The 26,386-nt window shown below is 40.5% G+C and overlaps 1 protein-coding gene across 2 annotated transcripts in view; it reads left to right on the top strand.

Moving 5' to 3' along the window:
- Positions 1-16,939, top strand: part of TMEM175 (transmembrane protein 175) — a 29,754-nt gene extending 12,815 nt beyond the window's left edge. For both annotated transcript variants that reach the window (XM_036764062.1, XM_036764063.1), the window contains 4 exons: positions 2,336-2,500; positions 12,430-12,508; positions 14,362-14,500; positions 15,469-16,939. In XM_036764062.1, the coding sequence (XP_036619957.1) occupies positions 2,336-2,500; positions 12,430-12,508; positions 14,362-14,500; positions 15,469-16,132 (1,047 nt within the window). In that variant the 3' untranslated portion in view covers positions 16,133-16,939. The remainder of the gene's footprint in view (positions 1-2,335; positions 2,501-12,429; positions 12,509-14,361; positions 14,501-15,468) is intronic.
- Positions 16,940-26,386: the final 9,447 nt, after the last annotated feature.

Genomic DNA, 26,386 nt, shown 5'->3' with positions numbered 1-26,386 from the left:
TATTAATGAACATTGAAAAGAAGAAGTCAAAATATCATTATTTATACATGACCTGATAGTTTATCTAGAAAATCCACCCATCTCAACCTCAACTAGTAAATTAATGAAGACAATAAAAGAATTCAGCAAATTTGCAAGATACAAAATCAATACGCTAAAAATTTTGGATTCTCATCTACTAGCAATAAAGATCAAGAAAACATAAAAACCCATTTACAAGAACAAAAAACCATCTATTGGAACATTTGCCCATATAGAAATAAGTGCCCAGGCCCACCTGTCTAAAGACAACTAATAAATCATAATGATTGAAATAAAAGGTAACCTAAATAATTGCAGAGATTGTTAGTATTTGGGAATAGGTTGAATTAATTTAGTGAAAATGACAGCACTAGCAAAATTACTTTCTATAAGTAGATGCTAAGTCAGTTGTTTTATGTGATATTGGGACAGGCTACTTGTCACTTGGGATGCTACCCACTGTGGTCAGTAACAACCCACATTGGCTTGTATACTGCCTTCTTTAAGCCTGTAAAAAGGTAGAGTGTATGTATTTATTACCAAACAATAGAGTGTAATATTTAATTTGTCCACCAAGGGGCACTAAAGCCACAAGCAAAGTGATTTCACCATGATGAAATGTGGCTCTATATTATTGGAAGTTTGTAGAAAAATGTATGGCTCATTATTTCCATATTTTCTCTATGTCTAGAATTTTACCTTCTCAATCAGTAACCCTCTATATTTATTCGATACAGTCAATAAACTTTCTGTAGCCAAATAGTATATTTAATATAGCAAAGGTACAAGGCAAAGTGCTTCTGTGCTGCTATGTGAACATTCTAGTCCAGCCGTAACCCAGAACTCCCCATACCCACAGAACATGGGAGAGGGATGAAAAGAGTGATGCTCATATCCAGGTCTCAGATTAGAACAATGAAACTCACCAAAAAAGAAAACAAGGAGTACTCCATCTCCCAGACTTCTTTAGTTGGTGACATTTTTAGAAGCTGCCTATCTTAGCCACCGATCCAGACTCACCTCTGTATAGCAGTTCCTAGTCAACAGTTCTCTGAGACTGGCATGCGCTTGCATGTAGAGCCCTGCTCCTGCTGCCTTTCTGGCCCCAGTTCTTATGCTGATATTCTAAGGTCAGACTACACAGCTGTCCATAGTATGCTCTCACAATCCCCAAAAGTTCTCAGCCCCAAAGGCAGTGACTAAGTGTGAAAGGAGCAAAAGCATACCTGTGCATCAGCTACTGTTTTGTCCTATACTGAGTGCATGCTGGTCAAGTTCTGATGTTTTCCTAATGAGATAAGGGCAAGAGTTGAGTATGCATTAGAAGCTCTGTAATATTCCTCCTCTTCTTCATGCCATCCCACACTCTAGGGCAAATTATGAGTTGAGGGAGATAACAGAGAGTAGCATGAGTGCTGGCTGAAGGAATAGAAGTATTGAAAGCAGTCTTTAAATTTCAGTGCCCCAGGCGTAACCCCAGTTAGCTACCCTAGGTATGGCCCTGACTTCACACCCATTAAATTGTCATAAATAATTAAAAATCAATGAAACTCAATGAGAGCTAGTAGAGTAGGGGTCAGGATGTGGGGTGGAAGGAACAGACTAATAAACTCATTTATTTCTGGTGGCATTGCAAATGTTTACTGTACCCCTCTTCAGTGAAAAGTGGAAAAATAATCATGCTCTTTGACCCAATAATTCTGTTGTGAAATCACCTTGAAATCCTAACCTTCAAGTGAAGTTGACCATGAAAGTATTATATTTTTTAAAGCTATCTTCTCAAAAGTTTTCCCAGCAACATTATTTCACTTTGCAAGAAACTTGAAACAACTTAATAGTCCAATAAAGAGGGGAATGATTCACTTGTTGGCATATTAATGTAACGGAATACTACAGTACAATTAAGACTAAGAAATACGAGGAATATAAAGAATTATGGGAAGACCTTTAGAATTAATTCTAAGCAAAAAAAAAAAGACCCAGAAAAACCAAGTATTCATTATAACCATATAAGAAGAAAAGTGAATGGGAATGAATAGGCAAAGAACCCAAAGACTTAAATGAATCTCTAAAAATTAATGGTTTATTTATTGAAATTAAATGTAACCATTACAAGGTAAACTTAATTAGTTCTATTGGAGTATATAGCTGGTTTGTATGCTGTTCATCTCTCAGAAGACAATACTTTTCCTTACAGCCTCATGTCCAAGGAGCCAGTGCAGTGGATCTTTCTTTGTGTGTATCATGCTATTTCTGAGGCTGCTGTGCATGCCCATTACATATGCTGACGTTGATTTCTCCTCCTTCCTCTCAGGCAGCAATTGTGACCTATGGGTTCCATTACCCATACTTACTGAATCGCCAGATCCAACAGTCAGAGAACAAGGCCTTCTACAAGCAGCATATCTTAAATATTATACTCAGAGGACCAGCTCTGTGCTTTTTTGCAGCCATCTTCTCCTTTTTCTTTTTCCCTGTGGTAAGTTCCTCACCTTCCACTAAAGTCATAGTGCGAAGGTGCCCCTGGGTTCTCAAAGGTTTATACTAATGGAGCACAAGCCCAGGCAGGTCCTACCAATATGGAAATGTTTCAAATATGGGCCTAGCAGCAGACTGTTTGATCTAAAGAAGAACCTAGTTAACTTTAAGGAGACTTATCATTAGGTTGGCTGCAAGGGGATGAATTCTTAAGCCACAGAAACTCCCAAAAACTGTCTCTTAAGACATAGCAGTGTTGCAAACTGCATCGGTGAGACTAACCACACCCATGAAACCACAAGTCATTAATGTAAAATCCTAATGATGCCATTCCCCAGCAATGGTTTTTCATCAGACAGAATTTGGAAGTATGTCTCTCAAAAGAAGAGGTATTTAATAACACTCAAACAAAAATATACAAAGTGTAAGCATGTCTAATGTAAAATGTAAACCCCATAGTGAACAATTCAAAATTCTCAGCTGGATTTTCCTTGAATCTTCTGCTTTATAAAATTTGATAAAGAGGTTATTCTTGCACAGAATCATTGAGTCAGAGAGTTGGAAAGGATCTCAGTAGCCATCTGGATTCTACCTTTACCTGACCAAGAATCGATTTTATAACATTCCTGACAAGTGGTTATCCACACTATAGGGAACCCACTATTTGTCAACAGAACCTATGACCCTTTTGGGCCTAATTAATTTCAGTCCCACAAATATCTATTAAGTACCTACTATTTGCTAGGCACTGTACTAATTACTAGGGATACAGAGATAAAAACAAAAACTCTAAACCTCAAGGAGCTTACATTCTAATGATTGTTAAGAAATTTTTCTCATATCAAGCCTAAATCTGCCTCTTTACAGTTTCCATCAACTACTCTTATTACTGTCTTCTGGGTTCAAGCAGAACAAATAAGCCTTTATGATACAGAAAGATTCCTGTTATGTCCCCCAAGTCTTGTTCTCTAGGCTAAACATCCTTCTTGTTCTAACTGATCCTGATACAGTATGTTCTCTAGACCTCTCGCAGTGCTAGTCACCCTTTTCTGGATGCCACAGTAGTGGAAGTTGCAGAGAGACAAATTTGGTCTTGATGGCAAGAAAAACTTCCTAACTATGAGAGTTATTCTGAAGAGAATGGGCTGCCTTTGGGAAGTAGTGAGTTCACCCTCCCTTAACATCTTTAAGCAGAAACTAAATGACCTTTCAGCAGACATGTGATAGAGGAAATGATTCTTCATGCACAGGTTGAACCAGATGGCCCCAAGGTCCCTTTCAGCCTAAGCATTCCATGATTCTGTGATTCCTTCTTTAAGCATAATGCCCAGAACTGAGCACAGAGCTCCAGATGTGGTCTGACCAAGGCAAGATATAAAAGAGCTGAAAACTCCTTACCCGAGTTCTGGTGCCTCTCTCGATGTAGCCTAAGATAGCACTCGCTTTTTTAACTACTGAATCACACTGTTAACATATCGATAATAATAACGAGTTCGCTTTTATAGATCACTTTTAGATTGACAGAGTACTTTATGTATCTTATTTTATTTGCTATTAAGCTAGCAATCCACTAAAAAACCCCAATCTTTTTCATGTGAACTGTTATCTAGCTATGACTTCTCTGTCTTGTGCAGTTAACTTTATTGAACCCATGTGTAGAACTTGACGTGGATACCTTTTTAATTTTATCTTATCCCATTTAGGGAAATAATGCAACATAATGGAAAAAGCCCTGAATATGTAGTCTGGAGACCTGGGTTCAAATCCCATCTCAGACACTTACTAGGTGACCATTGTCAAGTCACTTAACCTCTCAAAATCTGTTTCTTAATTTGTAAAGTAGAGATGATAATAAATACTTATACTACCTACCTCACAAAGTAAAAGATACTTTGCAAATAGTGCTGTATAAATATAAATTATTATTATTGTTATTCAGTTCTATCATATCAAGATCTTTTGGGATCTTGATAATATAGTGAGCGTATTAGCTATCCGTCCCGGGTTGTGTCATCTGCAGACTCAGTAATGTTTCTATTCCTGGTGCAGTGGGGCACTCACTAGAGAGTCAAAGGAGGTGGGCTATAGTCCTAGTTCTGCCACTTATTACCAGCGTGACCTTGGGCAATTTAACTTAACTTAGCCTCTCTGGGCCTCCGTTTCCTCATGTGTAAAATGAAGGGTTTGAACTAGATGAGCTTTAGGGATGCTTCCAGATCTAAAGCTGTGTGTGGTATTTCTTCAGACACCAGTAGACATGAGCACAGGACAAGGACAGATTTTGGCCATTAAACTAGAGAACTTGACCCCTTAATGATTACTCAGTGTCCAATTATTCAACTAGCTGCAAGCCCACCTACACATACTATCAATCTAGTCCGTATCTCTCCATCTTGTTCACAGTATAACCTGATTTTGTCAAACGATTTTCACATTTATAGCATTCTTTGTCAAAAATAATTAGGTTAGTCCAGCTGACTTGTTCTTGATGAAACCATGCCAGCCTTTTTTGTTGCTATCTTTTATTTTTATGTCAGTATAATTTCCCAACACATCCCCTTTATGTGGTAGTGTTAGTAATCATTGCTTACTTCTTAGTACCCACAAACCTTCCCTTTGTTCTAGAATTTTGCCGTAAAGCAGACTAGCCAATGGTCTCTAGGTTTGACTGTATTCACTTTTTCGAAAATTAGGAAATTAACCCATCGCTAGTTCCAAGGCATCTCTCCTATTCTTGAAGATTTTTCAAAGATCACCACCACCAGTAGCATTGGCCAGTTCTTTCAATACCATAGGATGTACTTTGGAGAGGCAGCTTGCACAGGGCCTGAAGTTAAGAAGACCTGAGTCCAAATCCTGGCTCAAACACTAGTAGGATGATTCTAGGCAAGTCATTTAACCTCTCTGTCTTAGTTTCCTTTTCTGTAAAGTGGAGGTAATAATGGCACCTGCCTCACAGAATTTTTGTGAGGATCAAATGAAGCTTTGACAACCTTAAAGCTCTTTATAAATGTTAGCTCCTACAGCTTCCATCCTGGTCTAGTGACTTGAACTTATTGAAAACAGTTGGATATAGTCTTACATCTCTTCACTTCTCTTTGGTTTTCACTTCTTACCAACAATTTTTATTCCCCATCCAAAGATCATTCTTTCTGAAAGAGAGAAAGTAAAGTATTAAGTAAATAAACCCTTCTTACTATTGGCCATTATCATAATCCGATCCACCCCAAGTAAGTAGTGGTCCTACTTCTTCTTTCCTGCTCTCTTTGGCCCCAATGTAGCCTTCAAAAAAAAACATTTTTCTTCCTTTGCTTTCATCACCAGCCTCAACTCAATCTGAGCTTTAATGCTCCTGACACTTTTCTCATAGGACCATGTTACCATTCTTTTGTATTCATCTTTGCTTCCATTTTCTGTGTATGTCTTTTAACAATCTGAAATGGTAAACAAGTTCCTCATGTAGCCATTTTTTCTTTAGGTACTGCCCTTGTTCCTCCTCATAATAATAATATCTGCTCAAGTCTTCAAAATTTTACTCTCAAAAACTTACCATCCTTCTTGGGACACCTTCCATGGAAGACTATTACCCTTTTAATCCTATCCATCCATTGTCTCGATTCTTTGCAATCCACACTCATAGAACCTAGAATCTAAACATCAGACTATGCTTTACTCTCTTTCATCCTAGTATGAACTCCTGGAGGCCTCTGTACTGGACAACACTGGAAACTCTAGTGCTTTTGTTAATCAGACCCATATTCCCACCCTATGTACAAATACCTTTTTATGAAGATTTCCGACTTGAAGTCTCAACCTATGCCTTATTCCTAACTGAATCAGAGCAACTGAATTCTATTCCCCTTTTCCCTGCATCAGATTTCAGGCATAGCACCTCCTCCATGGTCAGCACCTCCCACTGAATCTTTTAGAGGCTGGAAAAAAAAACTCACTTTTTTTCATTCACTTATTCTCCCCATTGACAAGCAGCAGGGCATGCAATTATCCTGAGGCTCAGAGAAACCTGCAGCAAGCAAAAAAACCCAAACAAACAAAAAGAAACACCAGAAAAGTCAGAGGAAGAGAGGCAGAACTGGCTGCCATCAATCCTGCTGCAATGGCCCAGACCTGTATCCTTGTTAATTCTCACCCTGGTAAATTACTTACTTTAATACTTCAATGGATCTATAATTTTGTTCATGTGGATATTCCTTCCGTTAATGCCTGCCCGTCCTGCGTACTTCTTGTCCTTGTCTTGCCATTAGTCTGCCATTGTGAGATTGAGGGAGAAAAAGATCTACCTGATATACTAAAGCCTTATATTTCTTTTAACACTGCATGTACACCAAGGGAGCACATGGCTGTCACCCATTATTCTTTACTGTCATTACATATCCAGCCTATCTTCCACTCATATATTTCTCTGATGACATCATATTCACTGATACTCCCATTCAGTTACTTATTTATACTGTGCACAGTGCATCTCTCCACTGCTCTTTAGATGAGCAGCCCTCAATTTCATTTCTTTAAAGACAAGTCTTTCCATGACTTGTAGCCAGAGATTATCACTGGAAGGATATTGGTATTTAAAAAAAAAAAAAAGATGGACCTTTATTTCAGAAAGAAGTTTAGGGTCATTAAAAGAGCTGCACAGTTTACCAAATGCAATCCATCATACTCCCTTCCTCGTATTTGTTTCTAAGCCTAATTCATTGTCCATTTGAAGTGTCTCATCCATAACATATCAACTGATGGCTAGGCTACATGGATTTATCTATCCCCATATGTTATAGTCTGCACAGTAGCAATTTTTCATCCACTTGGAACTCTTTTGAATGATTGTGGATCTTATTTAAGAGACTCTGCAGTATTCTAGAACTTAATGCAATCAGCACAATGTCTAGAAGACCTCACCATCCATAAGAAATCTCTTCAGTTTGGACTGTCTGCTGGGTGTCTTCCATGACAGTGACATATACATTTGGTGAGCAAACCTCCCTGTGTTTTAAGCTTCACTTAATATATTAACAATAAGAAGGATTTTTTGTTAAATCTTTAAATTAATTTTGTACCATTTTGATGGGTATGGGAGACACGTTGGTGGAAGGCCTTTCAAAGGTGGTATTTTGTCCTGTGAAATAAAATCTACAGTAAAATATCTTGTGAAAGCCTTTTTGTATATCTTTGTCAATAATGTGCATGATACATGTATAGAGTATTTTTATAAAAATTTTGGAGAGATGAGATAATAGGATATGAGCCAGTAGGATGTTTTTGGTTGTTATTGTTGACTTTTTTTGTAAAATTAAAGTTTTTCTAGTCTCTGGATTTCTCTCTTCTTTTACTTCTCTTGAGAATCAGTTTTTCAGCATCTTCAAAACTGTGGTACCCCCTACACAAAGAAATAGTCTTCTAATAGTCATCTACTCTTCCTTTCTTTGTTTTCTCCAGTGCTTTTTCAACTTCCACATGCAGTACATCCAGGCTTGTGAGGTCAGATGCCAAATGATGTCCTTGATAATGAAAAAAATAAGAAATACTTTGAAAGTCTTTGCAAGTATTTTCCATTTTTCATGGTTCATGTCATCATTCTAGTTTCACTCTTCAGTATCTTCTGAATCTTGAATCTCTCTCCAAGCTTTATTTAAATTTGTTTTCTATTGCTCATTAGTGTTATGAGGTAATACTGCTAATAATCTTCCACCATCCTTTCTGATTTAACAAACTGGTATTACCCTTAGCCACCATGTTTCTCTCTTCTTAGCAATATGAAATATTTCAGTGCTAAGCATTTCCAGGTTTTTTTTGTTTATTTTTTAATCTTTTTTTGTTTATTGAAAGAGATTTATATCAATTAAACCTTTCAAGAAAATGGTTATAATTTGTGTCAAAAACCAATTCACCCATTTCTCATTTTTCATTATTAGTGATTTTAAATAGATCACATTGGAGTTTTAATTGTATGCCATATTATTTCCTCATTTCTATTCTTCTAGTTTTATACTAATTTTGATCTTTGTTCTAACACAAGCCTATACACAAATAGCTGAATTGGGAATGGTACCCGTATTAGGAACAAGTCATTTTCTGCTAAAATGTAAAAAAATTCCAGTTTTTATTTTGTTGTTTAGTGCCCACTATAAAAAAAAAATTTCCTTACTCTTCTTGACGGAAGTATTCATGACATATATAGGCATGAGGTTTCTGTATTGTCTGTGAGTCTTTAGCCTCTCCTGTGTCTTACTCCTGAATCTTATTTTCCCAACATTTTTCACTTTCCTTCCCCTTACCTACCTTTGCACTGAAGTCACCAAGTATCAAAGTATGCATTGATTTAATTTGAAAGATTGCATTGATTTCTTCATAGAATTTCTCTACTTCCTCATCTTCTGAAACAGATGTTGGTTCATAAGCTACAAGTATATCCGTGACATTTTTACACTTGCTTTTCATGAGCACTGCAACACACACAGGATACAATGCAAATATGGAAATATCTCCATCAGTGATACTTCCTGCCACATTTTGGCACATGATTAAACCCATTCTGGCAAATCCTTTATTTGTGTCTCCAAAAAGAAACGGTGAGCCCTTTCTCTATTTAGCTACAACTTCTTTTTGTGGTCTGATTCCATCAGTGACAAGAATATCGAGATTAATACAATTCATTTCCCTTAGTAAAATGTCTACTCGTAGGTCACTGGACAAGAACTTCACATAGAGAGGACCATCAGTGAAGTCAGTGTTTTAGAAGGTCAAATGGGGTGTGATTCTTAGCACACTGTGCTTTCTTTTCCAGCTACCATCCCTGCAGAAGCCAAAGGGAACCACACAAGATATTTTTCTGTTTTATGGGTTGCCAAGGCAACCATTTCAACAGGCCAGTCTGTTGAGGATGAGCCTTTCTACAATTAGCTAGACTGATCCTTACAAAGCTTGGTAGAAGCTCTTCTAGAGCATGCGTTCTCCTGTGTGGAACCCAGGGCCACCTCCATACAACACGGTGAGAAATAGGAGAATCGGACTTTGTAGAGGTTGTGACAGGTCCCTCTGGTATCAGTGAACAGTCTGTAGGAACACATCATGCCTACAGGTTCATCTTTTATACATCACCCACCACCTATAGATAGCAGAGTTACATGCAAATTATACTAAATACAATGGTCATACACAGATTCATATTATACTATTACTATTCAGCCCTCCAATAACTAAGCAGTGATAATGGCTATTAATTTTTTAACATTTTCTTTTTTAGAATTTATTATGTATTTATTCTTTTTTATATTTTAAATTCTGAATTCTCTCCCTCCCTCCTACCTCTCCCCTACCCATTGAGAAAGCAAGAAATGTGATACCAGTTATACCTGTAAAATCATGCAAAACATATTTACATATTAGGGCTATTAATTTTCAAACATAGAATATATGTAGTTTTATGCCTACTGGATTCTAACCTGTATAGTTACTCACATGAATGCTGTCATAACTCAGCCAAGACTAGTGCAGAAAATCTAGGCCCCCAAATATCAAAGATCCTAGATGAACCCCCAAAACACAAACCATGTATTATTTGAGAGCCCACTGAGACAGACCAGATAGGACTTTGAGGGCTTTCCCCAAAACCTCCAGTATGATTTGCATTTTCCCCATCCATAAAGAAAATCTGAATCTAGAATTTTTCTACCTTGCTCTAGTAATAAATACATCTTGTGGTTGAGTTTTAAAAATCAACTTCTTAAATATAAGGTGATGAAGAGTAACTAGGTAATTCATCTGGAAAGATTTTGGGGGCTTTTAGGAGTGTCAGAGGGCAGCCATGAACACTGATGCGATATCAGGCAGCATTTTAAGAGAAGCAAGATAGTGTAAACATTCTGTCCAAAGAAACAGTGTAGATGATGAAGTGGATCAGATGCAGAGCCTGGAGATCAGACTTGGGGGGATTTCTGTCTTTAAGTATATGAAAGGCTGACTTATAGAATAGAGAACAGAATTATTCTGCTTAGTTATAGAGGACATAATTAAGATCAAGTAGATAGAAGTGGCAAAGAGGTAAAACTAGGCTTGGTGACCATGAAGGAAGACCTCCTAACAACAAGAGCTGTCTAAAAGTAGGATGAGTTTCCCCAGGAGTAATTGTGTTAACCTTCATGAGATGTCTTCAGGCAAATGCCAAATTATCCCTTGTTGCATATGTTGTAGAGAGAATTCTGTTTCAAGTATGCTTTGAACTAGGCAGCCTCTGAGGTCCCTTCTAGCTCTGAAATTTCATAATTTCTACATATCAAACCCTAATTGCTCCTAAATTTCCTTTCTGCCTTACTCTTCCCTAGACCAGCATCTCAAACCGAAGATATTCAAAACCAGACTCCTTATCTTTCCCCCCTACCCACCCCATTTCCATAATTGCTTATTTCTTTTGAGAGTACTGCCATCTTTCTATTTAAATAGGTTCACAAGCTGAGTCTTTTTTGACTTCTTTTCCCTTACCTCCTTCAACTAGTCATTTACCAAGTCTTGTTCATTCTGTCTTCTCTCCACCTTTCCACATTTGAAGTGCACTCATCAGACTGCTCTTTCAGCTGTTCCCTGAACATTCCACCATCCATTTCTTTTCCTTTGCAACAAACAGGCTTTTTCCTGTGCCTGAATTGCCCTACTTCCTCATCTCCACTTCCTTAAATCTCTAGTTTCCTTCAAGGTTCAATTCAAAACCCAGTTCCCATGCAAAGCCTTTCTCCATCTCCCTAACACTTTCAGCAGTTGTTAGTAACCTCTCTCCCTGGTAGAATGTAAGCTTTTTGAGAGCAGCAACTATTTAATTTGTGCTTTTGCATCCCACCTGCCCAGCAGTGTTTTGAACATAGACATTTAGCAAACTTTTATTGAATAGAACCATAGTCTGTCAGAAATTGAAGAGAGAGACTTTAGAGGCCAACCTTCTTTTGACAGAGGTGGCCTAGAGGCCTAGAAAGGGCAAGTGACTCTCAGTGTCACTCAGTAAGTTAGTGGCAAAGCCAATTATCGATCCCTAGAACTTGTTGAGGACTAGAACTCAATAAGATCTTCCTTCTCTTTTTAAGACAAGCAAAAATATTTTTTTCAGTCATATGTTTAAAACTTCTCCAAGATATTCCATTAGAATATTTCCACTCCGAATAAGATCCTGGTTTCTGTTTGCAGTAGATTAAGAATGTACAAATATTTATCCATTTTCTTACTCAATGACACCAAGAGACAGGTTTCCTAACACTAGTATTCTTTCCATTGCTCAATGATGCCTTACCCAACGATGAGAAAGAGAGTGTGATACCATGGCCTCAGGCCTCCACAATTCTTCACCAGATCAGTGTGGGTAGATAGCTTGTAACATAGAGGGGCACTTTCCTCCAAAGACAAATTAAATAAAGATAGCAGCACAATGCAGTAGAAAGAACACTGATGTTAAAGAATGGGAAGCCTAGGTTCTAGTCCGAGCTCTGCCACTGACTAGTTACATGGCAAATTTCTCTCTAGGCCTCTGTTTCCACATCAGTTTAAAAAAAGGGACTTGGACCTGATGTTCTCTAAGGCCCCCTCCAGCTCTGACCTTCCATGGTGCTAGGAACTCCTATACTATGAAAAATATGGAGGATCCCCTCAAGCTCGGCCCACGTTTTACCCATCAGAGCAACTGAGGAATGAATCTGAGTAGCATGATTCTTCTAGAATCTGTACTCACTTGGATCCTACCCAAACAATCTCTAGATAAAACGTGTTTATACTTTACACTGATTGATTCATTGAGTGCTTTAAATTCTGTACTTTAAATATTGTCTATGTTTGGCTAATGGGGATTGTGTAACTTGTTTGAATTAAGGCACAAATACTATGTTAAAGCTATCAGAAATGAAAACATGAGCTAATGTCTTGTATTTGCTCCTCCAGTCTTACCTTCTTCTTGGCCTTGTCATCTTCCTCCCCTACATCAATAGATTCATCGCGTGGTGCAGAGACAAACTCGTCGGTAGGTAACCCGTGTTTAAGCGTAACAGACACCAGTTATAATGACGGTAGGTAACCCCTGCCTCTGCGTGCTCTATGCAGCCAAGCCCTTGTTTCTGACTAGGCAAGGTGCTCCTGTGTAAGTAATGATAATGATGTTAATAATAGCAATGATGTGCATGTGGCGCTGTGCAGTTTACAAAGTGCTTTCTACAAGTTGTTTCATTAGACTATCTGAGCAGCACTGGAGAGGAGGGAGGCAGGGATTATCATCCCCATTGTATAGATCAGGAAACTGTTTCCGACTGTAGCGGAGCTGGTACTCAAACCCAGGTCTTCTTACTACATAGGTATTGCTCTTCTCCTGGTACCGCCGTTGCCCCACTTCTACATTTGTGTCACGCTTGTGCCATTCCAGGTGCTTCCCATTCCTCATCTACTTTGCTCCTTACCACAACTTTGTGAGCACAGATTAAAAACCCAGGTCTTTTCTCCCACAGTGTAACGTATGCCCCATACTGTGCTGGCTCCAGAAGAACCCCGTGCTGAGACCTGAGCTCGTGGGTGTGAAACCTGGGTCAACTAATGACTTATGGCATGACCTAACTTCTCTGTGCCTCACTCGTCTCCTCTTTATGTAATAATTCACATTTCTTTAATAATTTGATGTTATAAAATACTGTACATGTCAAGTCTCTGTGAAATGTTACTCATCCCTTCTGCCCTCTGTGGCAGTTTGAAAACAGGTGGGTTGGTACTGAGTTCTTCTGAAGGTTCTAACCATTCTGAGGCACAAGATTCACAAAGAGATTGTTATGGATTCTGATATGATGAAGATTGTTCCTGACTCTTTGGAACTGAGTGTTATTAAACTGCCACTGAGGGAACTTTGTGCCAGTTTAACAAGCACAGCTCAATATCCCAAATGGAAAACACGGAGTCACGAGGGCCTCATCTGAGAGCTTTCAGACTTTCTCTCTAGGCCCAGTACTTCACCATTATTGAGATGTATCCTAAACAGACACACTGAGAGGAGTAGGACACCCTTTGACATCGTTTGTGAAAAGGTGCCGTCAGTCACTTAACAAGTACATGCTGAGGACAGCCAGGGGTGTGCTCAGACTGGTCTCAAAAGAGCATATGGTTAAATTTTCAGTGCGAGTATACAAGTTTACACTTTGGAAATCATGCCACAAATTGAGAGTTGGTTTCTTGTTCCTTGATAGTACAGACTTAAAAGTCATGGAGAAAATGTTAATAATGCAGATTAGATTTAAAAGTATATCAAGCCTACAGGAGCTGATTGTTAAACTTTTCCCAGCACACCACTGTATATAGCCGTGCCAAGATCCAGCTCATTTAACTGCTACCACACATCTGATTTTTCTGCTTCTTAAGTCAGAGCATGGAGGGCACCTATCAATTTTTCAAAAGGTAAAGCCTTAATGAGATAGTGTAGCAAAAAAAGAGCACTGGACAAAGACAGAGCTTGTTTCAAATTTTAGCACAACCATCAGCTAGTAAACTATCCTCTCTGAGCCTAAACCTCTTCCCTTGTAAAACAGGAATAATAGTACTTTACTACATGCCCCACAGGATCGTTGTGAGAAAAGCACGTTGTCAGCCTTAAAACGCTGTATTAAAGGAAGTTATTTCTGCTCATGAGCTAAGAGTAACCTGAGCCCCAGGATCTATTCCACATCTGAACACTGGAAGGCAGACAGGCGAGGAACTACACAGCACAGTCTGGGGTGGGGTGAGGTGGGAAAGAGCCTGTTTTCCTGAGAGGTGATCCACCGGGGTGGGGGCGCACAGGCCCCATGCTCAGCTTGGACTGATGCCTATCACTTAGCCTTCTGCTTTGTCCACTGACAGGTACCAAACCAGAAGAGCAGCCTCAGAGCTTAGAGTTTTTTACTTTTAACATCCACGAACCCCTAAGTAAGGAGCGAGTAGAGGCCTTCAGTGACGGTGTATATGCCATCGTAGCAACCCTCCTCATCCTGGACATTTGGTAAGGCTCTGTCCTGCCTGACAGAACTCTTAAACTTCTATAAATACAGCATGATGTTTTTATTTTTATACATGGTAGTGGGGTCCTAAGGAAAGATAACATGGGGGCCTTGGTTGCCCTGATCACATGGTTTGGAATTAACCCTACACTTTAGTTATAACTTGAGCACAGGATAATATCAGTGATCTTGGTATCCAAATATAAGAAACAAAACTGGTAAAACATAAACATTCTTGTGAAACCCAGACAGACTGCATAGATCAGTAATTACTGATGGCCTATCATTAAACCTCAGCTAAACAAACATCACTAATGAATCCGTTCATCTTGAGTTTCTTGATACGCCCTTGGGAAAGCCAGGATTGTTGAATAAAAGGAGGCTCACAGTATCTCAGAGGAAACAGGACCTTCAGAGCTCATCTAGTCCAGCCCTCTGCCCAGCTTGGCAATCTTCACCCACTAGTCTTCTGGACAGAGTGGGCATCTTCCTAAGATAAGCAATGAAATGTGGCAGAGTTCTGGCTTAGAAAAGGAGACTTTGAAGCAGAGGGCTTGCAGTGAGATGGGCTTCGGGTCCCTGGCAAGCACATAGAAATATATGGTTTGGTTTAAAATCTAACTTGGGATCACTAATAAGGCAGGTAGCCATTTTCACATTCAGTGTATCAAGGACACTGACTGTGGAGGGTAGAAAGAAGGTCACTGGTGGCTAGCAAACAAAGAGCCAGACTACCTAGTGAGAGCAGGGCTGGGGAAGCGTTTAGATGCAGATGGGACCATAGGCCAGTGATGTCAGTGATCAGAACAAAGTAGAGAAAAGAGGCTAAACTTATCTGTGTCATAGCAATCCTAGATCCTTAACAGTCCACTTTGAGGCTTTGGATTTTGTTATTTTTCAGGCTGCCGCTAGGCCAATTTTAAGAGGCTCTTTTATAGAAAATGACCGTTTTATTTTTACATGTCAACAGTGAGGACAATGTTCCTGATGCCAAAGAAGTTAAAGAAAAATTTCATGGCAACCTTGTTGAAGCACTGAGAGAATATGGACCAAACTTCCTGGCTTATTTTGGCTCCTTTGTAACAATTGGTCTCCTGTGGTTTGTCCACCACTCCCTCTTCCTTCATGTGAGAAAGACAACCCAGTTCATGGGCCTGCTGAACACATTTTCCTTGGCCTTCATTGGTGGGCTCCCACTTGCCTATCAGCAGACCACAGAGTTTGCCGAGCAGTCCCACAGTGAAATAGAGAGCATCCGTGTCAGTTGCGTCATCACATTTTTTGCCAGCATCTTCCAGTTTGCTATCTGGAGCACAGCTTTATTGAATGAACAGGAGACCCTGCACCCGTTTGCCAGGTATGGGGGGAAGGAACATGCCTTCATGTTTGCCAAACTTGCCCTCTACCCCTGTGTCAGCCTCGTGGCCTTCTCTTCTACCTGCTTCTTAAGTGAATTCAGTACAACCATCTTCCACCTCATGCAGATCATCGTTCCTTTTGCTTTCCTCCTCCTGCGCATACTTGTCCGAATTGCACTGGCCATCTTAAGGTCAGTGATCACTCTGAGCAGACCCGAGGAGACCCTGTTACAAGATGAGGAGACAAGACTGTGCGCGGCTGAAATCCTTTCATGACCCAGCCCTCCGCTGAAGGCTGGCCACACGAGACTTGGGCTCTTTGGAAGGAGGAAGAACAACAATCTGCCCAAAAGTCAGTCGTATATTGTTAGCTCTTTCTTCGTGGTCTTGTTCCTCTGGGTCATCTCCCCAGAGCCGTGCTTTTGCTCTTTGTAAGACTCAGACATTGGCATTTGTGGGGAAGATCAAAAGTTTTCCTTAGTGGCTGTTTAAGCTAGTGCTTCTCCTGCTAGGATGAAATGGAATGGTGGGCCTACTGATGGAAGAACCCCTTGTGGGAGCAGTTGCAGGAGGTTACATGGACCAGCCATTTCTAGCTCAACTCCCTTCTAGGTGAAAGACACGGTACAGCTGTAGACCTGCCTGAATTCTCCTTCCCCTTTCTAGCAGCATGTTGAGTACCTCCCCCGAGTGCTTCCCAAAGTATGCAGCAGTACCCCACAGCCTAACACCTGCTCTCTGACAGAGCAAGTGTCCAGCAGCATCACTCTTAGTGTGAAGTTTGTAGGACCTGCAAAGTTAGATCCAAACATTCCACAGAATCGATGTTCAGCAGTTGGGAAAGCAACATCCATACATGTAATAGGCTCACATTGTGTGCAGGCTGTCTTTCTTCCTGTCATATGTAACTGTGAAGTTTCTGAAATGAAAGCCCTTAGCGCTTTGATAATCCTTAGGTTTTTCTAAAGTCTCTGTAAAGAAGACAGTGTGTAATTTCATATCATAATTCACCATCTTAAAAATTCTTTTGTCCTTTGTGTCATATCAAACTTTGTTGATAAATAAAACTAATTTCAATGGTAACATCCTTAAGCTTTATTACTTACTATTTCTTGGTAGCAAGATAACAATTTTTCTTCCAAGAACTTAGAACTTGACCAGCTCTGACTTTTTCACATTATCTTTACATAACCTGAAAGAGCTCATTTCCAGCATCCTCAGACCAAACATTTTAACTACCGTTTAGCTCAAAAGACATTGAATTTTACTTTGCTTATATAAAATTAAGGGTTGGGGATCTTACAGTGGAACTGTGTGAATGATAAAAACAAGCATTGTGCAGCATAGGGAGAGACCATGCAAGACAGAGGAAGTACCCAGGGCGAGGCGGAAAACACTGCAGTGGGGGTAGTAGTGGACAATGGGGAGCAGTGCAGCAGACAGCTCACGATGCCTCACTGGGGTGACCTAGAACTCTATAAAGTTCAGATGGATTTCCTCAGCCCTCTGCACAGCATTCCTGGGTAAATGATTAATAACGTGCCCTGCTGACCTCTAGTAGAGGCACAAGGGTCCCACCCTACCAAGCTGTTCCCTACCTCTAATATCCCTACTCCTTGGAACTGCCTGCTTCCTCCAGGACTGGCAGGGCTAAGTTTTTTAAAAGCCACCACGAGTCTGGTTAGTCTTCAACCAGCCAGGGCCAAGATACAGAGAGAAAGAGATGGGAAATTGAGCAATTATTAAACGCTTACTCTGTGCTAGGCACAGCCAAGCACTAGGAATAGAAATACAAGCAAAAAGACAAACAGTAGTCCCTGCCTTTGAGTAGCTTATGTCCTAATGAGGAGAAACAACACAAAAAAGGTAGCTGCAGATGGGAGTTAGGGGGTAATACCCTCATGGGGGCAAGATGAAATAGTCTAAGGCATCATGAGCCAACCCTGGTTTAAAGTGAGCAGGCCTCCAATAGCTATTTCCTCAAAGGAAGCTCCAGGGAGGAGGCCCCAGGAGTGGAAGCATTACTACCACGACAAGGCAGATTAAGCTGAGACAGGAGTCAGGAGCTAGGTAGGCCTGGTTTGAAGTCCCTCCCCCCACCTAATTTAATCAGACTTTTTTTTTTTTTCACCGTGAGGGTTGGGGGGTAGACGTGTTTGCATCCCATTAGCAAACTAATACCTTATCTCTTATCTGCCTTTTATTTTCTGTGATTTCACCAACTGAGGGAGCAAGGCCATATCTGTGTGACATAGTTACCTTCATCTAATGATCATCCAATGATGTTCTTTCAGACCAAAATCTTGGACTGGTAAACAGTAAGACCCAGCAAAGAAGACTTCTTGTAGAATACATTCAAAAGAGGGTCAGCGTATCCACCAAGAAACAGGAAAAGATATTCAGTGTCTGTCTTCTCCCTCCTTCAACATTCTACAGCCCATGGAGGACTAGTTTTCAAAACACCCACAGTATAACCCTGGTTCTCTCTATTTTATGCATTGGCTCATTGAGTGGAACCCTCCCAAAAGCAGTTCCTGCCTTCCTTGCTTTAGGCAGTAGAGTGAGTGGTCAGAGCACTGGGCCTGGAATCAGGAAGACCTTAGTTCAAACTTGGCCTTAAACAATTACTAGCCGGATGATCCTGGACAAGTCACTTAACCCCTTCTGTTTGTCTCGATTTCCTCAACTACGAAGTGGAGATAATAATTGCATCTGTGTCCCAGGATTATTTTAAGTATCAGATGAGATATACGTAACAGGCTTAATTAGCACAGTGTCATGCACACAGTAGATTAATACATGCTTATTTCCTTCCCCTTCACCACCGCCACCACCCCATAGCCTTATTTTCTTGTAAACTAATAAGGCGTATCTTCCCTTCTCCCAAGGGGGAATGTTGAAAGAGGGGAAATGAGCCCTTTTACCCTATAGGAAGCAAACCTATCGGCATTGACAGAGGCATAATGCCATCCCATTTCTATAGCCACATACTCTGAGAGTTTATCTCTACCATACAAAACATTTCTGACCAGCTGAAAACCTTGATGACAGGTCTCAGTGCTCCCGTAACAAAAGCTGTCCCTGACATGTAGCATATGGATTTATGGATGAATCACAGGGAGGCAATAATAAACATCTCTAGCATCTTCTCTCCCACCCCACCCCATCCCACCTTCACCAAGAGAGAGTCTAATTCCTACCAGTAGAGGAAGCAGGGGTTTAACTCTGCTCTCCTCAGAAGGAGAGGTACCAGGCTAGAATTATACCTATCGGCTCCCTTAAATATTATTAGCCTAAGGGTTGTAGTTTTCAGATTTAAGCTAAACTTGTGGTCACTATTTGTTAATGGAGAAAGGAGGACCCCAAGTTTTATATCTAAGGCTTGACTTCCCACCAAATACCAGTTCCATAATAAATATAGCAAATGGGGGGGGGAGAGAATAATTTATCCAAGTCAATAGCAAAACAAATTGTAGAAAGTACACATAGGAATATATATACAAAACAATACAGAGTAAAGAAGCTCTCCCATTGGGAAGGTGGTATCTCAGCTCAATCAAGAGAGAGAATCTGAAATCTCACCCAGAGGAAAAATTCCCCAAGATCTCTAGGGACATTATGGAGATTGCCAGCTCCTCTCATGGTAGCTTCTTCCCAGAGCTCTTTTCTCCCTTTATGGCCTGAAGAGAGAATGTCACATCATACATCTTTACTCTCAGAGTTGGAAGCCAGAGGAACCTGGCTTCCAGGAGACTGAAGAACCTGAAGAGAAAGCACTTAATCTCTCTTCTCTCCATCCCTCACACTTCACCTCTATGGAGGGAAGATGCTGGCTCCATACTTCATACAGGTCTTGGTAGCTCTCTCTAACGTGACCTTGAATTGGGGTTTCAGCTGCTTCAAAGAAGTTTGGGGCCAGAGCTTTGGGCACAGATAGTTGGTAGAGGTACATTGGCCTGAACCCAAATCCAGGAATTACTACTTGTAACACAAGACCAGATGACTGTCAGTACAGTAGAGAGAAAAGGGCATAGTAGTTGAAGAGATTACAGATGGTACCTTCCAGAGTGTTCAGCAGATGATCCCTCTGGGACACTCCCACAGCACATGATGGAGGGAACAGATAAATGAAGGGAAAGTACCAAGAATTTTACTAGAATAGTTTGTGGTCATAGGAATGGTGCTAATACATCCTGGATCAGGCCAGTCTCTGTGAGCTTAGCCAAAGTGTGTGATGAATGTGAAAGTGTGAAGCCTAAGGGGTTAAGCCAAGACCCAGCCGATAAATCTGGGTAGAACATTAGGAGCATTACCCTTGGTGCCCACAGTGTTAAGGCTGGGGTTTTTGCTTTTTAGTTTGTAACAAGGGCCCCATGCTGCCATACTATGCTCAGCTTCATTGTGAGAGAAAGAAAACATTCTCAGCCCAAGCTCCCATCCACAGCAGATTCAATTCACTGACCGGACGAATCACTATGCCTCAAATAATGAATCATTTGACTGAATCATACTAACAAAACATAACAGAAAAACCCATGCAATAAAATCACGCTTAACCTCTTATAAAACAATAACCCCTGCTTCCCTCAGTCTTCTGCACCAGTGGAGAAAAGGTGACAAATCACCAGAGGGAAAGGAAACTCAGGCTCCAAAGACAGTGGAGGGAAGACTACTTCAAGTTGCTGCTTGATCTCTTCCTCGATGTAGTTCTGTGCCTCAGGAAGGAGGGGTTTCTTGAGCTTCTCCTAGAACAACTCCAGGCAGCAACTTGCCTCTTCAGCTGTCACTGAGAGAGGGTAGGCTTTTGGCACAGTTCATGAGAGCCAGCTCTACCCACCTTCAGTTGCTTCAGTGCCACCACTGTCTGCATAGCTAGAGTGCCAGCCAAAAACCCCTCTGCCATCCATCCCTTCAATCACTGACATTCCGCCTTCATGACTCCGGCCCAAAACATCTGATCCCTAAAGCTCTGCCTCCGTAACCTCACTCCAACCCAAAACTGCCCACAGCCCCACTTCATGCCTCAGGATTCTGTTTCTTCAGAAAAACATTCTTTTTAGATTTCGACTTCCCAGGCTACATGCCTGGGAGCTAGTATTAATTCTCCTTTAAACACTTTCAGAAACTACCTGTAAGTAGGGATTTATTCATCACATTCTTTAGGCTATATTTCTTTATTTTTAATCAATGCTTTTTTGTCATAACTTTACATTCATTTCCCAATATATCCTTCCCTGCCCTTCCATCCAGGAAGCCATGCTTTGAAACAAAGATGGCCAAAAGAAAGAAAAAAAAAAAAAAACAATGGTTGACAGCATATGCAGTAGTCCACACACATTGTCCCCCACCTTCACAAAGAAAGGAAGGTGCATTTTTTCAACTTTTCTACAAGATTAAGACTCATCATCATAATTATGTGTGCTTCAGTTTCATGTATTGTTCTTTCTATTTACTTTGTATTCCTTCATGGGTCTGCTTACTGTACTTTGTATCAATACGTCTTCATGATTCTCTAAATTTATATTCTTATCTTCTAGTAGAGTGACATTCCATTGTGTTCATTTTATACTATATTTTGTTCAGTCGTTCTTCCTACCTTGTTTCCAGTTCTTTGCTACCACAAAAAAAATGCTTCTCTGAATATTTTGGTATACAAGGGAATTTTCTTTCTGTCTTTTTACCTCCTTGAGGTATATGCCTAGGTCTTAACTTGCCTCACTGCCCCACTTTGGTAATACCCAAAAGAATCTCTCAGGAAAATGCTATGAGATACTTCCTCATCCCTCTCCACAGAATGTTTCCAGCCCTGACTCCTATCTGGGGTAGAGTGAGTAATTTCCTTTTACTTCTTCCTGCTTTCCCACACTATATTAATCTCCAGTTGCATTTTTTCTAATGCAACTTTCTTTGTCCTTTCAGTTCCCAGTGATAATACAAATAATTTTCTTGAAGTTTTAATAAGCCTTGAGGATGGCCTAAACCAGTGAGCCTTCTGCTTTTATTCCTATTTCAGCAAAGCCCTTGTCTACTTCACATATGTTTTGATGAGTCAGAGTGTTCCTGGGTATCTCTATTGATCTGAGGTTGAGATTCACATTTTTCCAGAGCCCACATACAACTTCCACCAAAATTAATTCAAAAATTAAATGTCAGTGTCATACCCAGCCTAGATCTGTCTGTGCTATCAACTAAACTTACTTCTAATCCTCATCCCTGCAGAAGTGGTACCTGGCTATAGACATCAGGATATAAACAAGAGCTGCCATACTGGAAACAGGCACCTTGGAAAGCCTGCAATTACCAGGGCCAGGGAGGGTGAGATCACCAATTAACCCCCATCTTGCATATTATTAGGGCACATTCACCACATACACTGCATCCCGTTTCTAGAGTGAAGATCCAAACAATGTTAGGAACTCTGCCTTAGAAGCTATTCCCTCATAAGAGAACATAATCTGTTAACATCTTACCAATAATAAAGGCTACCCCAAGCTAAATCTTTTAGAGTCTAATCCTTCTTCCATGGCATCCCTTCAAAGAGGAAGTGAAGTTCCCATGAAAGAACTAAATAGAGAAAGGAGAAAGTACCTCCCACAGTCTCTGTATTGGTTCCTAAGTTCTATCCCTAAGGACTCAGGAAGAGAGGCAGTCAAGGACTTCTAAACTTCCAATTGCTTAAGTTGCTTTAGAAGCTATAGGGCTCTTGACACCAGAACTTGCAGAGGGCATGAGTAGACCAATTAAGAGTAGTTTTCTATTTTTGGGGGGGAGGCAGTTGGGGTTGTCACTTGCCCAGGATCACACAGCTACTTAAGTATCTGAGGTCAGATTTGAGCTCAGGTGTCCTTACTCCAGGGACGGTATTCTATCCACTACACTACCTCCCTGCCCCGTAGTTTTCTATTCTTGAAAGAACAAATGGGGACCCCATAGTTAAAATGAGATATCTAGTCTGCATGCTACCTGAGAAAGTACAATAGAAATAGATAAGATTTTAAATTAAGGGATCTGGTTTTGACTCCTAGCTCGAATACTAGCTATGGGGTACTCGGCTAGTCAGTTAATCTGTCTGCACCAAGGCTCTCTCCTCTTTACCTGGCTCTTGCTCCTGGGAACAAGCTTAAAACAGACCTAACATGACTGAGAAGGAAGAGAGAGAGGGGGACAGGTTCCTATCAGGTCTTCTAGCTCTGTAGCCAATAAGGGGACTCTTCATCATCTCTTTATCAGCATCAGGCACTTTAGCCTTGAGTCACACATAGCTGGAAGTTGGCACAGAACCAGGAGTGCCACCTCTGAGCATGCATGGGGATGGCCTATGCACTACAGGCCAATTCAACTGAGGTACACAAGACAGTGCTCTTGTCTTGCTTCTCCTCTTACCTGTTTGACCGCTCCTTAGTCTTTGCTGGGTCATCGTCAATTTCCCATCCAGGACTCTGTATTTAGGTCTTCTCTCCTTTCCCTGTACTCTCACTTGGTAGCCTCATGAGCTCCCTCATGTTTAACTTTTATCTCTAAGCAGATAACTCCTCCATCTGTTTCTACAGTCCTGGTCTCTCTCCCATCTCTAGTCACAAATCTCTAACTGCCTATTGGATGTTTCAAGCTGGATATCCTGTAGACATTTCAAACTTAACAGGTCCAAAACAGACCTCACTTTCTTTCCCCGAAAACCCTCCCTCTTCCCAACTTTCCCATGTCTGTTGATGGCACCACCATTCTCCCAGTCACGTAGGCTCATAATCTCTGTGTCATCCTTGACTTCTCACTCTCACTCACCCGACACACCTAATCCATTGCCAAATCTTGTTTTTACTTCCACAATATCTCTCCTATAGGATCCCTTCTCTCTGCTCAGACCGCTGCCACCCTGCCAGTGCAGCCCTTCATCACTTCTCACCTGGAATATTGCCATAACCTTCTAATTAGAGGGCCTATTTGCCTCCTGTCTCTCTCTCCCCGCTCTAATTCATCCCTCACACAGCTGCTAAAATGATTTTCCTAAAGCACAGGTCTGAACATGTTATTCCCCTACTCAATAAATACCAATGGCTCCCTGTTGTCTTTAGGATTAAATATAAACCCCTCAGTTGGATTATCTAAGCCATTCACAACATGGTAACCTTTCCAGACTTGTTATCCACTATTCTCTTCCTACACTTTGTGGTCTAGCCAGACTGTTTCTCACACATAATATTCTATCTCCCTCATTCTATGCCTGTATATCTAACTATCTATATCTGTGTGTATGCAACTATAGATATGTGTGTATATATATGTATACAGATATATAGATATGTCTGTATATCTCTATACATATGTTTGTACATATATATATTATGCCCCTCATTCCTGTAATACACCTCTTTCTCACTTCACCTTCTTAAAACATCTTGTTTTCTTTAAAACTCAGCTCAACTATTTGTTGATTATTAAGTTCACAATAAAAACTTTAAAAGCAAAGCAAAACTCAATCCAAGCACTACCTTCTACACAAAGCCTACCTTCTGTTCTTAGCCACTTAGGGGGAGAGGAGTGACCTCCACTCTCCCCCAAAATTACATTGGATTTATTTTGTACCTATTTTTCTATACACTTATCTAGCAGTATTATGGTTATGTTATGTGTAATTTCTGGGTGAGTAATTATACACTTATACACTATACACTTATCTAGCAGTATTATGGTTATGTTATGTGTAATTGCTGCCCCCCACCCTTATGTACGTAGATACTAGTCACTCCCTTAAAGTTCTCCCTCAGATTTACTCTCTGGCGCTTCTGTCAGCTCTATACCTCTAATGCAGAGAGGGTTTTTTTGTATCAAGGACCCCTGGTGAAGACTATAGACCCCTTCTCAGAATAATGTTTTCATTATTTACTTATTCATCATTATATTATTTCATGAAATACGTAAGACTACAGAGAAAATCAATTATATTGAAATATAGTTATAAAAATATACTTTTTTAAAGTTCATAAACCCCAGGTTAAAAACCTCTGTTTTCTTTTCAAGCCAAGGGAAGATGATGGAAAAGGAAAAATGGACAAAGTGCTACCTAGCCACAGTCTCCCCTCCCCAAACTACTGACTTATATTGCCCAGAAAGATCTGGGTCCATATTTCTCTCTGTAATGGGAATTCAGTCAGGCTCCTGGATCTGTTCAGTCCCAGCACTTCATGCACCTGGTAGTTCGAACTATAAAAAGATAAGCAGGCAGTAGGGAAGATTGTCTGAAGTCTTTTCCTGAACTTCAACTGCTTGCAAATAGTTTCAGTTCCTAACTCGGTGACAGAAGGAGGGGAGTTGTATTTTATATCCTTTTTATTATTTGTTTTAAGCTTCAATTATTAAAGTAATTTTAATTGGATTTTATCTTTCATAAGTGCCTCTTGCATTTTTTTTTAAGGAAAAAAATACTTCAACCTGCTGAACTGAGCTCATAATACTCTCTTTGCTTCGAGAAGTGATAAAAATGAATCGGTAATCCCCTCATCTATACTTCTGAGTTCCCAGCCAGTAAAATTGCCCTGGCAAATATATATTGCAGTTGTGAAATCTCTCAGTCTCTCTGTCTCTCTCGGTCTCCCTCTCTCTGTCTCTGTCTCTCTCTCTCTCTCTCTCTCTCTCTCTTCCCCTCCTTCCCTCCCTCTCTCCCCCCTCTCTCTCCCTCCCCCCCTTCTTCCCTCCCTCCCTCCCTCCCCTATCTCTCTCTCTCTTTCTCTCTCTCCCCAACCCCCCCTCCCATTTTCCCATGCTGTCTTTTTCTCTGCTATATTTAAATAACGAGACAATGGTCACTAATGCAACGATTAACCACATTTCTCTTAGAAACACCAGCTTTAAAGACTTAACAACCATTTCTTAAGCATTTACTAGGTACCCAGCACTATGCTGGGTGCTGGGGACATAAATAAAAAAGAGAGAGAAGTAAGTTTCAGAAACAGACACATGCTCCAGAAAGGGAGAGGCAGGAGAAGTTGAGATAGGAGTGAAGAAAAATCACCAATCTTGGATCTGCCCCTTCTGGGTGAGTGCAACAAAAGAGAATCTGCCCAGATGTACCGAATGACCCTCTAGAGTCTTGTAATCCTCCCATGCCACACCCCTCATCAGGGATGCTTCATGACTTTTCCCTTAGGATAAAAAGACTAGCTTGTCAGTCAAAGTCCAATGCAGCTTCCTGAGAGTCGAAGACACAAAACTTTGGCCTTGCCATCCACCTGAACCAGCAGGCATTCCTTTCCAGTGTTTATATCTCCTTGGCAACTCAACACAACACTACCCTTGTATACTCTCATGTTGTCTCCCTGGAAAGAATGTAAGCTATGATGGGGACAAAGACCATTTTATTCTGTCTTTGTAGTCCCAGGACTAGCACATAGTAGGTACTCAATAAATGCTTCCTTGCTAGATTCTGTTAGTCTTTATCTTACTTGTAAATACACTGAAAATTAGACCTTATTCTTTTCTTAAGTCAAATGAGATCATACAAGTGGAGTAGTCTGTAATCCTCAAAGTACTATA

Source organism: Trichosurus vulpecula, chromosome 6 (assembly GCF_011100635.1).
Source record: "Trichosurus vulpecula isolate mTriVul1 chromosome 6, mTriVul1.pri, whole genome shotgun sequence".
In the NCBI taxonomy this organism is placed as follows: domain Eukaryota; kingdom Metazoa; phylum Chordata; class Mammalia; order Diprotodontia; family Phalangeridae; genus Trichosurus; species Trichosurus vulpecula.
This window is presented reverse-complemented; position numbering and strand designations above follow the sequence as displayed.